At 44.6% G+C, this 18,366-nt stretch overlaps 2 protein-coding genes across 2 annotated transcripts in view; one reads left to right on the top strand and one right to left on the bottom strand.

The window, feature by feature from the left end:
• Positions 1-10,655, bottom strand: part of LOC135558743 (catenin delta-2-like) — a 142,946-nt gene extending 132,291 nt beyond the window's left edge. The window contains exons 1-2 of the mRNA XM_064992829.1: positions 10,412-10,655; positions 3,351-3,516 (exon numbers count right to left, since the gene is read on the bottom strand). The gene's annotated coding sequence lies outside the window, so the exon portion shown is untranslated. The remainder of the gene's footprint in view (positions 1-3,350; positions 3,517-10,411) is intronic.
• Positions 10,656-11,772: 1,117 nt separating this feature from the next.
• LOC135558746 (protein transport protein Sec61 subunit gamma-like) lies at positions 11,773-15,934 on the top strand. Its single transcript, XM_064992832.1, has 4 exons — positions 11,773-11,869; positions 12,288-12,399; positions 13,650-13,752; positions 15,793-15,934. Exons 2-4 carry the CDS (start codon positions 12,306-12,308, stop codon positions 15,800-15,802), a joined length of 207 nt encoding a protein of 68 aa, XP_064848904.1. The 5' UTR covers positions 11,773-11,869; positions 12,288-12,305; the 3' UTR covers positions 15,803-15,934.
• The last annotated feature ends 2,432 nt before the right edge of the window (positions 15,935-18,366 follow it).

Raw genomic sequence — 18,366 nt, forward strand, 5'->3', positions numbered from 1 at the left:
CCCTCTCGCTCTCATCCAACACTTCCCACACTGCCCCTACTCGGATGGTATCGCGCCGTCCCAACCTTCGCTCTCTCTCCCCCGCTACTCTCTCCTCTTCCATCCTATCATCTCTTCCCTCTGCTCATACCTTCTCCAACCTATCTCCTGATTCTGCCTCCTCAACCCTCCTCTCTTCCCTTTCTGCATCCTTTGACTCTCTATGTCCCCTATCCTCCAGGCCGGCTCGGTCCTCCCCCCCGCCCCGTGGCTCGACGACTCATTGCGAGCTCACAGAACAGAGCTCCGGGCAGCCGAGCGGAAATGGAGGAAAACTCGCCTCCCTGCGGACCTGGCATCCTTTCACTCCCTCCTCTCTACATTTTCCTCCTCTGTCTCTGCTGCTAAAGCCACTTTCTACCACTCTAAATTCCAAGCATCTGCCTCTAACCCTAGGAAGCTCTTTGCCACCTTCTCCTCCCTCCTGAATCCTCCTCCCCCTCCCCCCCCGTCCTCCCTCTCTGCAGATGACTTCGTCAACCATTTTGAAAAGAAGGTCGACGACATCCGATCCTCGTTTGCTAAGTCAAACGACACCGCTGGTTCTGCTCACACTGCCCTACCCTGTGCTCTGACCTCTTTCTCCCCTCTCTCTCCAGATGAAATCTCGCTTCTTGTGACGGCCGGCCGCCCAACAACCTGCCCGCTTGACCCTATCCCCTCCTCTCTTCTCCAGACCATTTCCGGAGACCTTCTCCCTTACCTCACCTCGCTCATCAACTCATCCCTGACCGCTGGCTACGTCCCTTCCGTCTTCAAGAGAGCGAGAGTTGCACCCCTTCTGAAAAAACCTACACTCGATCCCTCCGATGTCAACAACTACAGACCAGTATCCCTTCTTTCTTTTCTCTCCAAAACTCTTGAACGTGCCGTCCTTGGCCAGCTCTCCCGCTATCTCTCTCAGAATGACCTTCTTGATCCAAATCAGTCAGGTTTCAAGACTAGTCATTCAACTGAGACTGCTCTTCTCTGTATCACGGAGGCGCTCCGCACTGCTAAAGCTAACTCTCTCTCCTCTGCTCTCATCCTTCTAGACCTATCGGCTGCCTTCGATACTGTGAACCATCAGATCCTCCTCTCCACCCTCTCCGAGTTGGGCATCTCCGGCGCGGCCCACGCTTGGATTGCGTCCTACCTGACAGGTCGCTCCTACCAGGTGGCGTGGCGAGAATCTGTCTCCTCGCCACGCGCTCTCACCACTGGTGTCCCCCAGGGCTCTGTTCTAGGCCCTCTCCTATTCTCGCTATACACCAAGTCACTTGGCTCTGTCATAACCTCACATGGTCTCTCCTATCATTGCTATGCAGACGACACACAATTAATCTTCTCCTTTCCCCCTTCTGATGACCAGGTGGCGAATCGCATCTCTGCATGTCTGGCAGACATATCGGTGTGGATGACGGACCACCACCTCAAGCTGAACCTCGGCAAGACGGAGCTGCTCTTCCTCCCGGGGAAGGACTGCCCGTTCCATGATCTCGCCATCACGGTTGACAACTCCATTGTGTCCTCCTCCCAGAGCGCTAAGAACCTTGGCGTGATCCTGGACAACACCCTGTCGTTCTCAACCAACATCATGGCGGTGGCCCGTTCCTGTAGGTTCATGCTCTACAACATCCGCAGAGTATGACCCTGCCTCACACAGGAAGCGCCGCAGGTCCTAATCCAGGCACTTGTCATCTCCCGTCTGGATTACTGCAACTCGCTGTTGGCTGGGCTCCCTGCCTGTGCCATTAAACCCCTACAACTCATCCAGAACGCCGCAGCCCGTCTGGTGTTCAACCTTCCCAAGTTCTCTCACGTCACCCCGCTCCTCCGCTCTCTCCACTGGCTTCCAGTTGAAGCTCGCATCCGCTATAAGACCATGGTGCTTGCCTACGGAGCTGTGAGGGGAACGGCACCGCAGTACCTCCAGGCTCTGATCAGGCCCTACACCCAAGCAAGGGCACTGCGTTCATCCACCTCTGGCCTGCTCGCCTCCCTACCACTGAGGAAGTACAGTTCCCGCTCAGCCCAGTCAAAACTGTTCGCTGCTCTGGCCCCCCAATGGTGGAACAAACTCCCTCACGACGCCAGGACAGCGGAGTCAATCACCACCTTCCGGAGACACCTGAAACCCCACCTCTTCAAGGAATACCTAGGATAGGATAAGTAATCCTTCTCACCCCCCCTCCCCCTTAATGATTTAGATGCACTATTGTAAAGTGGCTGTTCCACTGGATGTCAGAAGGTGAATTCACCAATTTGTAAGTCGCTCTGGATAAGAGCGTCTGCTAAATGACTTAAATGTAAATGTAAATGTTATAGGTATGCTTGTCATCGGCAAGGACTAGGGGAGTTTTTTAGGATAAAAAAACTCAAGACAAATGACCGACAAATCTATGGATATAGCAGCCTATAGCCTAATTTCATCTGCCAAACAGGAAGAATATGAAGAAATAGGCTTCAACACAAAGCCCTCTTGTTGTTAGTAAAGTCTAATTAAAATTAAGACAGTTTAAATGAGTTATGCCTACTGGAATTACTGGCTTATTATGAGGTCAATAACACTGATAAATACATCATGTGCATGAAACATATTGTTTTTGATAAAATCAATTATAGTAGTAGCAAGCTAACAACGTTGACCTCAGTTCCTTCTTCTCATCTTCGCCAACTGCTCACAGATACAGTGTGGGTTGGCTAGTCTATATAATTAAATTATTATTATTGTTAAATGGTGGTCAAGAATCAATCATCATGTCACCAGAATAAGACCCTCATCAATTCTTGAAAGGAGCATCAAGATCTTCACCACCCTGTGAAGTTCATTATAACTTTAATCTGTAGCCTAATAAACTGCATGGTTTCCCGAGTCATAGTGGGAGGACTACACACCATATAATTGGGTGACTCCAAGTTTACTTGCTGGATTTAATTTGTATTGTTCAAACAGTGACTGTAAATCCTCCAGCTGTACAAGGGCTGCCAGGGATGACAAGATGGTTCAGAAACTATGGGAACTCAGGTGCCAAATGCTTGGAAAAACATGGGACTGAACATTATCCTTGGAATATTCATATAAATATGATATGTCAATTGTCTGAAAAAAATGTCAAGAGATTGGCTTGAATGCTTACACGTGCATATTGTGCAGTAGCCTATAAGGCCTGCTATGCGTATGAATGCTGTATACAGAATAGGGCTGTGACAGTCAGGGTATTTTTGGATTGCGATAATTGGGCAGCCAAATGACCGTAATAACCGTCTCCGTACAAACCGTTCAAATAGCAAACAAATATATACAGTACCAGCCAAAAGTTTGAACACACCTGGATTCTGAGCACTTGTTGGCTGCTTTTCCTTCACTCTGCGGTCCAACTCATCTCAATTAGGTTGAAGTTGGGTGATTGTGGAGGCCAAGTCATCTGATGCAGCACTCCCCTTCTTGGTCAAATAGCCCTTACACAGTCTGGAGGTGTGTTTTGGGTCATTGTCCTGTTGAAAAACAAATGATAGTCCCAATAAGCGCAAACCAGATGCAATGGCATATCAATACAGAATGCTGTGGTAGCCATGCTGGTCAAGTGTGCCTTGAATTCTAAATAAATCACTGACAGTGTCACCAGCAAAGCGCCATCACACCTCCTCCTCCATGCATCACGGTGGGAACCAGACATGCAGAGATCATCCATCCCCCTACTCTGCGTCTCACAAAGACACAGCAATTGGAACCAAAAATCTCAAATTTGGACTCATCAGACCAAAGACTTCCACCAGTCTAATGTCCATTGCTTGTGTTTCTTGGCCCAAGCAAGTCTCTTCTTCTTATTGGTGCCCTTTAGTAGTGGTTTCTTTGCAGAAATTTAACCATGAAGACCTGATTCACTCAGGCTCCTCTGAACAGTTGATGTTGAGATATGTTACTTGAACTCTGTGAAGCATTTATTTGAGCTTCACAGACTGTCCTCATCCATAACTGTTGGTTACTCAGTTATATGGTAATTGTGCAAGCCATAATACAGAACTTTTGTACTGGACATGTATAATCTTACAGAAATATACCATGGTAGTCCAATGAAAAAACTACCATGGTACTATCATGCATTTTTAGTCACTACCATGACAGGAAAATACCATGGTACTGGTGGAAATACCATTGTATTTTCCTGCCATGGTAGTGACCAAAAAACATGCATCAAGGTAGTACAATGAAAAAAATAATGTTTTTGTACTAGCAGCATGTAGTGAAACATGAAAGCATGGAAGTTGTTTACAATGTATTATGATGGTCTGTGTCCCACCGTTTTTCAGGTAAAGTCACCAAAACGTAGTAATTTGTGGTACTCAAATAATGCAACATTCACTACTAGCTCTGGAATGGCAAAACATGGGCTTAGTAACGTTACCCCTTTAGCTCATAGTGAAAACCCACAACACACATGGTAGTGTAGTGCACCCTCTTAAACCTTGGGACCTGAATAGGGTATGGTGAGAAGAATGAAGGGAGTCTGAAACCTTGAAGATTTAAAATAGTTTATCCAGTGCTTCTGGGTCTTCCTGAGGTGCAGACTTGTTGCACCCTCGACAACTACTGTGATTATTATTATTTGACCATGCTGGTCATTTATGAACATTTGAACATCTTGACCATGTTCTGATATAATCTCCACCAGGCACAGCCAGAAGAGGACTGGCCACCCCTCATAGCCTGGTTCCTCTCTATGTTTCTTCCTAGGTTTTGGCCTTTCATGTTATGTACTTGACTGAAGACCCAAAAGCGGTTTTAACAGAAAACAGAGTTCTTTAATGAAAAACAGGAATGGCATAAATCCTCTTCCAACGTAGTCAATGGAACAAAAAGAACGTTAGTATAATGCAGGATGCACCTGCCAGGCAGACTCCGACAGGATAGGACAAGGTGGAAGCAAACGAGACGACAGCTTGCTTCTGGCATCAAAAACACAAACAAGAATCAGACACTGAAAGTAGCAGGAACAGAGAGAGAAATAGAGACCTAATCAGAGGGGAAGAGAGAACAGGTGTGAAAGAGTGAATGAGCTAGTTAGGGGAGATGTAGAACAGCTGAAGAATGAGAGACAGAGAAGGTAACCTAAAAAGACCAGCAGAGAGAGACAGAGTGAAGAGAAAGGACAGGAACAGACATAACAAGACATGACAGTACCCCCCCACTCACCGAGCGCCTCCTGGCGCACTCGAGGAGGAAACCTGGCGGCAACGGAGGAAATCATCGATCAGCGAACGGTCCAGCACGTCCCGAGAGGGAACCCAACTCCTCTCCTCAGGACCGTACCCCTCCCAATCCACTAGGTACTGATGACCACGGCCCCGAGGGCGCATGTCCAAAATCTTACGAACCCTGTAGATGGGTGCGCCCTCGACAAGGATGGGGGAGGGACGAGCGGGGCGCGAAGAACGGGCTTAACACAGGAGACATGGAAGACCGGGTGAACGCGACGAAGATAGCGCGGGAGAAGAAGTCGCACTGCGACAGGATTAATGACCTGGGAAATACGGAACGGACCAATGAACCGCGGGGCCAACTTGCGAGAAGCTGTCTTAAGGGGAAGGTTCTGAGTGGAGAGCCATACTCTCTGACCGCAACAATATCTAGGACTCTTGGTCCTACGCTATTAGCGGCCCTCACAGTCTGCGCCCTATTACGGCAAAGTGCCGACCTGACCCCCTTCCAGGTGCGCTCGCAACGCTGGACAAAAGCCTGAGCGGAGGGGACGCAGGACTCGGTGAGCTGAGATGAGAACAGCGGAGGCTGGTACCCGAGGCTACACTGAAAAGGGGATAGACCGGTAGCAGACGAGGGAAGCGAGTTGTGGGCGTACTCTGCCCAGGGGAGCTGTTCTGACCAAGACGCAGGGTTACGAAAAGAAAGACTGCGTAAAATGCGACCAACAGTCTGATTGGCCCGTTCGGCTTGACCGTTAGACTGGGGATGAAAGCCGGACGAGAGACTGACGGAAGCCCCAATCAAACGGCAAAACTCCCTCTAAAATTGAGACGTGAACTGCGGGCCTCTGTCGGAAACGACGTCAGACGGAAGGCCATGAATTCGAAAAACATTCTCGATAATGATCTGAGCCGTCTCCTTAGCAGAAGGGAGCTTAGCGAGAGGAATGAAATGAGCCGCCTTAGAGAATCTATCGACAACCGTAAGAATAACTGTCTTCCCCGCTGATGAAGGCAGTCCGGTGATGAAATCTAAAGCGATGTGAGACCACGGTCGAGAGGGAATGGGAAGCGGTCTGAGACGGCCGGCAGGAGGAGAGTTCCCAGATTTAGTCTGCGCGCAGACCGAACAAGCGGCGACAAATCGACGCGCGTCACGTTCCCGAGTGGGCCACCAGAAACGCTGGCGAATGGAAGCGGCGTAGCCCGAACGCCGGGGTGGCCGGCTAACTTGGCAGAGTGGGCCCACTGAAGAACGGCCGGACGAGTAGGAACGGGAACGAACAGAAGGTTCCTAGGACAAGCTCGCGGCGACGGAGTGTGAGCGAGTGCTTGCTTTACCTGCCTCTCAATTCCCCAGACAGTCAACCCGACAACACGCCCTTCAGGGAGAATCCCCTCGGGGTCGGTGGAGACCACAGAAGAACTGAAGAGACGAGATAAAGCATCAGGCTTGGTGTTCTTTGAGCCCGGACGATAAGAAATAACAAACTCGAAACGAGCGAAAAACAGAGCCCAACGAGCCTGACGCGCATTAAGTCGTTTGGCTGAACGGATGTACTCAAGGTTCCTATGGTCAGTCCAAACGACAAAAGGAACGGTCGCCCCCTCCAACCACTGTCGCCATTCGCCTAGGGCTAAGCGGATGGCGAGCAGTTCGCGATTACCAACATCATAGTTACGTTCTGACGGCGATAAGCGATGAGAGAAAAACGCGCAAGGATGGACCTTGCCGTCAGAGAGAGAGCGCTGAGAAAGAATGGCTCCCACGCCCACCTCTGACGCGTCAACCTCAACAACAAACTGACTAGAGATGTCAGGTGTAACAAGAATAGGTGCGGATGTAAAACGATTCTTAAGAAGATCAAAAGCTCCCTGGGCGGAAACGGACCACTTAAAGCACGTCTTAACAGAAGTAAGGGCTGTGAGGGGAGCTGCCACCTGACCGAAATTACGGATGAAACGACGATAGAAATTAGCGAAGCCCAGAAAGCGCTGCAGCTCGACGCGTGACTTAGGAACGGGCCAATCAATGACAGCCTGGACCTTAGCGGGATCCATCTTAATGCCCTCAGCGGAAATAACGGAACCGAGAAAAGGGACAGAGGCGGCATGAAAAGTGCACTTCTCAGCCTTCACATAAAGACAGTTCTCCAAAAGGCGCTGGAGGACGCGTCGCACGTGCTGAACATGAATCGAGAGAGACGGTGAAAAAATCAGGATATCGTCCATGTAAACGAAAACAAAAATGTTCAGCATGTCTCTCAGGACGTCGTTAACTAGTGCCTGAAAGACAGCTGGAGCGTTAACGAGGCCGAAAGGAAGAACCCGGTATTCAAAGTGCCCTAACAGAGTGTTAAACGCCGTCTTCCACTCGTCCCCCTCCCTGATGCGCACGAGATGGTAGGCGTTACGAAGGTCCAATTTGGTGAAAAACCTGGCTCCCTGCAGGATCTCGAAGGCTGAAGACATAAGAGGAAGCGGATAACGATTCTTAACTGTTATGTCATTCAGCCCTCGATAATCCACGCATGGGCGCAGGGACCCGTCCTTCTTCTGAACAAAAAAAAACCCCGCTCCGGCGGGAGAGGAGGAGGAGACTATGGTACCGGCGTCGAGCGAAACCGACAAATAATCCTCGAGAGCCTTACGTTCGGGAGCCGACAGAGAGTATAATCTACCCCGGGGGAGTAGTTCCCGGAAGGAGATCAATACTACAGTCATACGACCGGTGTGGAGGGAGAGAAGTGGCCTTGGAACGACTGAACACCATGCGCAGATCGTGATACTCCTCCGGCACCCCTGTCAAATCGCCAGGCTCCTCCTGTGAAGAAGAGACAGAGGAAACAGGAGGGATAGCAGACATTAAACAGGTCACATGACACGAAACATTCCAGGATAGGATAGTATTACTAGACCAATTAATAGAAGGGTTATGGCGCACTAGCCAGGGATGACCCAAAACAACAGGTGTAAAAGGTGAACGAAAAATTAAAAAAGAAATGGTTTCGCTATGATTACCAGAGACAGTGAGGGTTAAAGGCAGCGTCTCACGCTGAATCTTGGGGAGAGAACTACCATCTAAAGCGAACAAGGCCGTGGGCTCCCTAACTGTCTGAGAGGAATGTCATGTTCCCGAGCCCAGGTCTCGTCCATAAAACAGCCCTCCGCCCCAGAGTCTATCAAGGCACTGCAGGAAGCAGATGAACCGGGCCAGCGGAGACGGACCGGAAAGGTAGTGCGTGATCCAGAAGGAGAGGCCTGAGTAGTTGCGCTCACCAGTAGCCCTCCTCTTACTGATGAGCTCTGGCTTTTACTGGACATGAGGTGACAAAATGACCAGCGGAGCCGCAGTAGAGACAGAGGCGATTGGTGATTCTCCGTTCCTTCTCCTTGGCCGAGATGCGGATACCCCCCAGCTGCATAGGCTCAGCATCCGAGCCGGCGGAGGAGGGTGGCAGTGATGCGGCAGGTGGCAGTGATGTGGAGAGGGGAGCAACGGAGAACGCGAGCTCCTTTCCACGAGCTCGGCGACGAAGATCAAACCGTCGCTCTATGCGAATAGCGAGAGCTATTAAGGAGTCCAGACTGGAAGGAACCTCCCGGGAGAGGATCTCATCCTTAACCTCGACAAGGAGACCCTCCAGAAAACGAGCGAGCAAAGCCGGCTCGTTCCAGTCACTAGAGGCAGCGAGAGTGCGAAACTCAATAGAATAATCCGTTATGGATCGATTCCCCTGACATAGGGAAGACAGGGCCCTGGAAGCCTCCTCTCCAAAAACAGAACGGTCAAAAACCCGTATCATCTCCTCCTTAAAGTCCTGATACTGGTTAATACACTCAGCCCTCGCCTCCCAGATTGCCGTGCCCCACTCACGCGCCCGTCCGGTAAGGAGAGAAATGACGTAGGCGATGCGGGCTGCGCTCCTGGAGTAAGTGTTGGGCTGGAGAGAGAACACCACATCACACTGAGTGAGGAATGAGCGGCACTCAGTGGGCTCCCCAGAGTAACACGGCGGGTTGTTGATCCTGGGCTCCGGAGACTCGGAAACCCTGGAAGTGGGCGGTGGATCGAGGTGGAGTTGGTGTACCCGTCTTGTGAGGTCGGAGACTTGGACGGCCAGGGTCTCAACGGCATGTCGAGCAGCAGACAATTCCTCCTCGTGTCTGCCTAGCATCGCTCCCTGGATCTCGACGGCGGAGTGAAAAGGGTCCGGAGCCGCTGGGTCCATTCTTGGTCTGATTCTTCTGTTATGTACTTGAGTGAAGACCCAAAAGCGGTTTTAACAGAAAACAGAGTTCTTTAATGAAAAACAGGAATGGCATAAATCCTCTTCCAACGTAGTCAATGGAACAAAAAGAACGTTAGTATAATGCAGGATGCACCTGCCAGGCAGACTCCGACAGGATAGGACAAGGTGGAAGCAAACGAGACGACAGCTTGCTTCTGGCATCAAAAACACAAACAAGAATCAGACACTGAAAGTAGCAGGAACAGAGAGAGAAATAGAGACCTAATCAGAGGGGGAAGAGAGAACAGGTGTGAAAGAGTGAATGAGCTAGTTAGGGGAGATGTAGAACAGCTGAAGAATGAGAGACAGAGAAGGTAACCTAAAAAGACCAGCAGAGAGAGACAGAGTGAAGAGAAAGGACAGGAACAGACATAACAAGACATGACATTTCTAGGGAGTTTTTAAAGCCACTGTGCTTCTACACCTGCATTGCTTGCTGTTTGGGGTCTTAGGCTGGGTTTCTGTACAGAACTTTGAGATATCAGCTGATGTAAGAAGGGCTATATAAATACATTTGATTTTGATTTGATTCTCTCTTCAATACAGTTTTCCGTTGGCTCTGTCATTCAACTGACTCTTATACAATTCTAAACAGCCAACATAAAACAACAATTCAAAACAGTTATTATCATCTTATCGCATAGATACATTTTAATCATGTAATTCTCAACCTATACCTAAAAACAGCAAGTTCCAATGTTTCTCTTTGTTAACAACGTTCGTTGATCCTGTCATTAGCTTGACTAAAGCTAACTTTAGCCGACGTCAGCTTCTATGCTAACATACTTTTATAAATTAACTAAACTATCAAAACATAATCAAGAAATAACAACAAGTATATCATCACACTCTGCTTAACTTTGTGTTTCATATCATGTGCTCTATAACTCGCTCACCGTGATGATAACGTTTAAAATATCTATTTTATCTGGTACTTGCCTCTTCAGTTTTGAATTAACTCGGCTCCCTCATTCAACTGACTAGGCAGGCAGGCTGACTAGGCAGAGCCAATGTAGAGTAAGAGCACGTGAAGCAACCACTAGAGCGGCAAAAAAAAAAAAAACTTTACTACGAATACTGTAAATGATTACAAAATGCCAAAGATTAGGCTGCCATATATCTCACATTCTCCCACATTTCATGTTGGCAACACAGGGAACCCAAACATGAGCAAAAAAACAACACTATACAGAAAGTATTTCCCCTTTTTCACAGCAACTATTTCCCTTTATCTTTAATGTTACAGTCAAACTAGGACCAACAATAGTAGCCTGTCTCTGACTTTATCAGAAACTTGCCCATACTGGTAAATAAATTCACCAATATAATACCAACAAAACCTCTTTTGACCTTGGGGAGTTTATTTATTTAATGCATTATATTGCCATTGTACTATAGTAACGCACAATTAATAAAGATTGTACCATATGATCATTTTTGCTACCATTTATCATTATTGTGCATTACCATGGTATTTCCATGATCCACATCTATACCATGGTAAAAATGAGGCAATACCATAGTATTATTTAATTGCATGGCAGTAACATCATACTTCAAAGTTAAAACCACAGTACATTTCCATGATTCAAACTATACCATGGTATGAATGAAAGTACCATAGTAGTACCAAGGTCAATTTTTAAGGGTAGGAACAATGACTCAAGATCTTGAACAAGGCGTTTGCTGAAACTGCTACCACTGTTTTCTGAAAGACAGCCATATGCAGTACATGGCACCTTACTACCATCTAGTGAGTGAGTGACTGCATTCAATCTTGCACAGCTTCAAAGTCCATGCCTGAATGACTGCCTCTAGAAATGGTTTCCATACATTGTAGAGGAATAGGATTTACATTTGTGTGCATGAGGACAGTCCTTTTTAGCCATGTACATGTTAGTAAAAAATATTCCTGTCTAGGCAGGAAGGGATTTAATTGTACAAGCTGCCTATACCAATACCATGTATTTTAAGGTTAACAGACACTCCTTTTCTTTCTTAGCATTATGTTCACAGAAGTACATTGGTTTCCGAATTATCACGGGCACGGTGGTTTACAACATCCGATAAAGAGGTTCTCGGGAGAGCATGTAGCTTAGCTATTCCATTAGGCATTATTTGATTCATAAGTAAGTGCATTTACTAGATTTACTCAGGACACGAAAGCTCGGTTTACACCCCCGAAGAATGTCGCTACATTTCCTATTTCGCCTGCGTCAGAGTTGGCGTCATCCTTCACATCCGAGTTAACCTTGAGCGCATGCGTATTTACCCGATGTCGACGTCGGCTTTTAGAACATACGTGGCCTTTGCATAGAGCAGTCACATAAATAGGTCTTCAGAAGAGAACTCCGGTAAGTCTACTAGAATTACCCTATCACATTAATTTACAGATCTATTTTTGTGTTGTTAATAGTTTAGAAGTTTCATCAAGACACGCAGTGTAAGAGCTTTAACAATATATTGTTTTCAGAAGAACAGTCGTTACAATGTAGCTATCTTACATTGGCAGAGCTGCAGTATCGGCTACAGTGTAACTAACTATTTCAATGTCTTCACGAAATGTTAAACATTGGCACAAACCAGTGTGTTGAAATATTAAGGCTCCCCAAGCCTGAAGTTTATGGTACTAGAGGGTTACACTGGTGTATAGGCTACTGAGCTACAGCAAAATGACACTAACCTAAAAGCTTACACTGTATTAGATGTATATATGCTGGTGAGTAGGCCTATACATGAACTTATAAATTGTATGTATTGTTCCCCCATTAGGATCAAAACCTTTCCAACATGGACCAAGTAATGCAATTTGTGGAGCCCAGCCGGCAGTTTGTGAAGGACTCAATAAGGCTTGTGAAGAGGTGTACCAAGCCAGACAGAAAAGGTAATCTATTTTGTATCATAGTTATTTATCCTTATCATGAATGGCTGGTTGCTGTGAATGGTCGACGTTTCTTAGACAACACGGTACCCTTATACTGTAAATAAAACGAAATGTAGTTACCTTTTGAGGAATTCTCGCAAGCCTCCCTTCCTAGCATGATGTCATCATATATGCGTAGAACTGATTGGGCATATTTATTTGTATTATAGATCATTCCTTTCTGTCACTGTCTTTTATTTTCTGTTTTTATCAGTTGACTATCCAAATCCATACATTATTTTTTACAATAACAATACCGCACATTTCTTCTATTGAATTGATTTAATGATTTGTTAGCTTCTGGTTGATCTAACTTCCTAAGGTAGCATACAAAAGGTAGTGCTGAGCGATTCGTTCTTTTTGAGGTAATTTCGGTTCGATTATTTATAAAAAATATGTTTTCAGTTTTGATGTATAAAATAATAATGCATTGTGGGTTGAATGCTGTAACGCCACAAAATAAACAATTAATAAGTCCCATGGTGGTAGTGACTGCCCAATACTGTTTATCACTTATTAACCAACATTTATTCACATTACTTTAATAAAATATTTCAGTTGTGTGTGTATATAACATTTGATGACTTATTTAATTCCAAGTCATTATCGCATCTGTATAAAGCTGCTGCCTATGCTGTCTCTCAAAATAACAATTTTATTAGTAAGTAAGGCGCACTTTTATGACTGCTGAATACCAACCACCATCACTTAGTTCATGTATTTTCTGGTAGAGATACCTCGTGAAGCAACGACACTGTCCCTCTCGTTCGCGCATTCTTCTCTCACTCTCCATGTCTTCCCCACACTAACCTAATTTAGCAGGCAAAGAAACACACAGACCGGACAAGGCACGCAATGCATTATGGTCATTGTAGTTAATTACCATATTTTCTTCACTGAACTATGTAGAATATTGGCCTGTTGGAAGCTACTACATAAATCACATCTAGCCCGGGAATGTGTCATCTCTAGAGAAACTGCTCAATGTGAGTGTTAAGCACATCGAAATAAAACAACCAAAATGGATTTCACATTTTTATCCAACATTTTGGTTAATCGCGATCCACTAACAGAGGGTAGCAAACACATTGTTTTACAATACTGTACATGATTTAATGATTTGTTAGCCTAGGTCAACCAAACTGTGTAAGGTAGCAGCCAACAGAATTTGGCCATGCAAAATCTGATTAAACTTTTATTTTTAATTTCAGAATTCTCAAAGATTGCAATGGCCACAGCAATAGGTTTTGCTATCATGGGTTTCATTGGTTTCTTTGTCAAACTCATCCACATCCCCATCAACAACATCATTGTGTAAGTATTAATCAACAGCAGCTTAGTATTACTCTAAATCAGGGCTATTCAACTATACTTTTATGGTTGCAGGGGGGCCGAAAATTTTTCGGCATGCAATTATTCTCCAGAAGAGCTATATATATATATATATATATATAACTATGCACACACACCATATAATGCACTTAAATGTTGCTGAAAGTAATGTGGTCATTCTTTCCCATCTGAAAACAAAGTATTTTGTCTTTATTGCCTCAGTGATAAGATGGACCAGCAGGCTATGTGATGCTCTATATTAGAAAACAAATGTGTACCAATGTATTTAAGAAAAACTTTGACTCTGGCCCTATTGCCATTATCTCAATAAAGGTTATAAATCACACGTGAAGATATAGCAATCCGGTAGCCTTGTTCAACATTTCAGTCTAAAGGAAGTGTGCTTTGATTTAATTTTCTCCAGACATTAGTAGGGCCGGGACGATTATTTTCCATGGCAAAAATTAAAACATATAGCAGACCAAACTATTTGGTCCTTTAAAAACATGCTGTATGTAAAATTGTGTGTGCTATAGCTTGGGAAATAAATAAATGTTACTCTGAATGACAGCATTATGTTTGTTTCCAAAAATAGGGCTGTTTTTCCTAAAAAAAGGTTAAAGCCGCTTTGTTTTCTTTCCTTGCCACAATACTAACGAGTATCATGATACTGGTATCGTCCCGGCCCTAATTATTTTTTCAAGCTATAGAAGTCAATATTTTACATACAGCAGGTTTTTAAAGGACCAAATAGTTTGGTCTGTTTTAATTTTTGCCTTGGAAAAAAGATATTGCGACAATGGTATCATCATAGCCCATTGTCAGTCTTTTTTTCTCATATGTCCTTCTAACGAGTCCTGCACACCATCAAATCAAATTTTATTTGTCACATACACATGGTTAGCAGATGTTAATGCGAGTGTAGCGAAATGCTTGTGCTTCTAGTTCCGACAATGCAGTAATAACCAACAAGTAATCTAACTAACAATTCCTAAACTACTGTCTTATACACAGTGTAAGGGGATAAAGAACATGTACATAAGGATATATGAATGAGTGATGGTACAGAGCAGCATAGGCAAGATACAGTAGATGGTATTGAGTACAGTATATACATATGAGATGAGTATGTAAACAAAGTGGCATAGTTAAAGTGGCTAGTGATACATGTATTACATACGGATGCAGTCGATGATATAGAGTACAGTATATACGTATGCATATGAGATGAATAATGTAGGGTAAGTAACATTATATAAGGTAGCATTGTTTAAAGTGGCTAGTGATATATTTACATCATTTCCCATCAATTCCCATTATTAAAGTGGCTGGAGTTGAGTCAGTGTCAGTGTGTTGGCAGCAGCCACTCAATGTTAGTGGTGGCTGTTTAACAGTCTGATGGCCTTGAGATAGAAGCTGTTTTTCAGTCTCTCGGTCCCAGCTTTGATGCACCTGTACTGACCTCGCCTTCTGGATGATAGCGGGGTGAACAGGCAGTGGCTCGGGTGGTTGATGTCCTTGATGATCTTTATGGCCTTCCTGTAACATCGGGTGGTGTAGGTGTCCTGGAGGGCAGGTAGCATCATCGAGGGGAAACGGAAGGTGCACGTTCCTGAGAGTCTTAGCTTTCAGGAATGGGGTCATAGTGGATGCTGTAGTCCAGACCATTCTAACGCTAATGCAAAATCCATAGGAAGAAAAATAAAATAATAATCCCATCTAACGCTAGAAACTACACTAAAAGGCCTAGTAGCATTTGTCATTTTGGCAATAAACAGAAGATCTTTGCATGGAATTTCCTCCCCAGATTTTGAAAATAATGTTCCAGAACTGATCAGGGATCCAGTGTGAATTGAGAAAGGGCCCGATCTGGACTGTGGGCCGGCAGTTGAATAGCCCTTCTGTAAATCAATTTCTGCACAATGATGATAGATGGCACTGTTCCTTCATGGCAATTGCTTTTTCATATTTTAAAACATTCTTATCTCTTTTATATTAATTAATTGCAATTTTGTCTTGCAGTGGTGGTTGAATATCTCTCTGGACTGACTGACTGCAACAAGACATGGGTTCAAATGCCGAGAAGTGTTTTTTTTCTTCTTTGTATATTATTATCTTCAGTTCATATTTGTTTGCTCTGTAAATAAATCTGACTTAGTAAGAATTCAAATCTCTGGTGTTAATTTCCTCTAAATAACTGAAAATATGAACACTGATCAAGAGTTTTGGAATTCACCGTATTGTTTTGATGAACACGTTATTGGTTATATTTCCTCTAATCTCGTTCCCAGACACTTCCTCCCCAAATGCGCAAAGAGTCTGGTGGGCCAACGCATCAAACTTGGCCCTAGTTAGCCAATACAGAAAGATCGGGAGAAACTTGCGACGCATTGTTTTATTTGGCTTAATCTATCAACCAATTATCTCCCACATCACCTTCCCCCAACCCCCCCCCCCCCCCTTTGTGTATTAGATTTATGCCTTGCAGTCATGTGATTAGCTAAAATGAAATGAAAAATAATTTACTCAGTAAGGTCACATAGAATTCAATGTTCACTCCCACTAAGGCTAACTTTGAATCCTTGGTGTTCCAGGCTTATACGCGCTGTGCTCTTTTTTTCTTTTTTTTGCCTATATTTAACTAGGCAAGTCAGTTAAGAACACATTCTTATTTACAATGACGGCCTACACTGGCCAAACCCGGACGACGCTGGGCCAATTGTGCTCCCCCCTATGTAACCAATCACGGCTGGTTGTGATGCAGCTTGGGTACGAAGTTACGTTTCCTCTAAGGAAGGACTAATGCTGTCTTCCAGTACTGATATGATGACAGTACACCCTGAATGGATTGATTAAATCAAGTTCATTATCTTCTGTTTTTCATTTAATTCTAAGAGTTATTTCAGTCTCAGTTTGTTTTGCACAACTTCACATCACAGTCAGATAAGATAAGCTTGCAGAGCTGCTGCTGCTACACAAACTTTTTCTATTTACTATGTTCTCTTGTGTAGTCCTTGTTCCCTTATAAGGCTAGTAGCAAATATGACCTCTTTGTACACTGCAAAATCTTGAGAATCAGAGAGGATCTCTAGGGAATTCTAATTATGTGAGCCTGTGTGTTCCATATTATAAGACTTGGATTTTCATCCCCTCCTACTAACCTTTTACTGCTGTAAATATTGCAACACACACAAGGAAAACAAGTAGAGCTGAAGGAACTGAATTTGAAACACTGTGAAAGGTTCAAAGCCCAGAGTGAGTGAATGTTCTATTCAGGCTTATGGATTTTAGGGCCAGAAGGGGGATATCTGTATGGATGACATTTTGAAGAGGTGAGTAAAATCGTAAACTTCATGTAATAAAAATCATATCCAAGTACTGTATGAATCATTGATGCTGAGGTTGCTACAACATTGCCGACTGTGGTGTTTGTTTCAGAGCAATGGTGTGGAGAAGACCAATAAGATATAATATCCCCAGACAATAAAATACCATTGACCTATTCTATTGAGAATAGGTCATACAAGCTGAGAGGCACAGGGAAGAGTTGATCACACAATTCACAAAGATGAGCATTCACAACATTCACAGTAGGTGTACTTCACATATGGTGTAAGTATTCTCCAGTGAGACAGATAAGAAAATAAAAGTGCCGGTTGTAGGTCTTACCTTTAAACAGAAAAGGGCTTGTTTATGTTTGCGTAATATAGGTAGGCCTAGATAATTAGGCCTGGTCAAGTTTAATGATCTGAGGTAAAAAATTAAGGGAAAGGGGGATACCTAGTCAGTTGTCCAACTGAATATATTCAAATGAAGTGTGTCTTCCTCTGAATCAGAGAGGTGTGGGGGGCTGCCTTAATTGACATCCATGTCTTCGGCACCTGGTGAACAGTGGGTTAACTGCCTTGCTCAGGGGCAGAACGACAGATTTTTACCTTGTCAGCTCGGGGATTTGATCTAGCAACCTTCAAGTCAGAAGATTGAGTAGGGCTACTGTAGTTTTCTTTCAAGTGTGTCCATCCACTGTTTGACTAAATTACACATATTACTCATATGGATAATGGATGAAAACCTCCTGAGGCAAAAACAAATTAAACATTCAAATTAGAATTCTCCTTCAAGTTAGTGATTAGTCTGTAGCTCTGGATGAATATTTTATGTTGTATGAGGCGAGACTGTTATTCCTAACACTTTTCAACATTCCCCCTTTTTGTAGGCAGACTGCTGTAGCCCTCAGACCAGAGGCGTCATGTCCCTGTGCCCCCTTAGATATGTCTTTAAAATATATGTATATACACTGTGGCCAGTTTATTAGGGATACCCATCTAGTCCCTTTGCCTCCAGAACAGCCTGCATTCTTCTTGGCATGGAAATGTTGCTCACTTGGTATCAAGGGACCTAACGTATGCCAGGAAAGCATTCCCCACACCATTACACCACCGCCACCAGCCTCTACCGTTGACACCAGGCAGGATGGGGACATGTATTAATGCTGTTTGCTCCTAATCCTAACTCTGCCATCAGCATGATGCAACAGGAACCAAGATTCATTGGACCAGGCAAATGTTTTTCCACTCCTCAATTGTCCAGTGTTGG

This window comes from Oncorhynchus masou, chromosome 17 (genome assembly GCF_036934945.1).
Source record: "Oncorhynchus masou masou isolate Uvic2021 chromosome 17, UVic_Omas_1.1, whole genome shotgun sequence".
NCBI classification, from domain to species: domain Eukaryota; kingdom Metazoa; phylum Chordata; class Actinopteri; order Salmoniformes; family Salmonidae; genus Oncorhynchus; species Oncorhynchus masou.

Coding starts and splice junctions, on each gene's coding strand:
- LOC135558746 (XM_064992832.1), top strand. CDS start 12,306: ATGGACCAAGTAATGCAATTTGTGGAGCCCAGCCGGCAGTTTGTGAAG. Junction 12,400..13,649: donor TACCAAGCCAGACAGAAAAG/GTAATCTATTTT, acceptor TTTTAATTTCAG/AATTCTCAAAGATTGCAATG.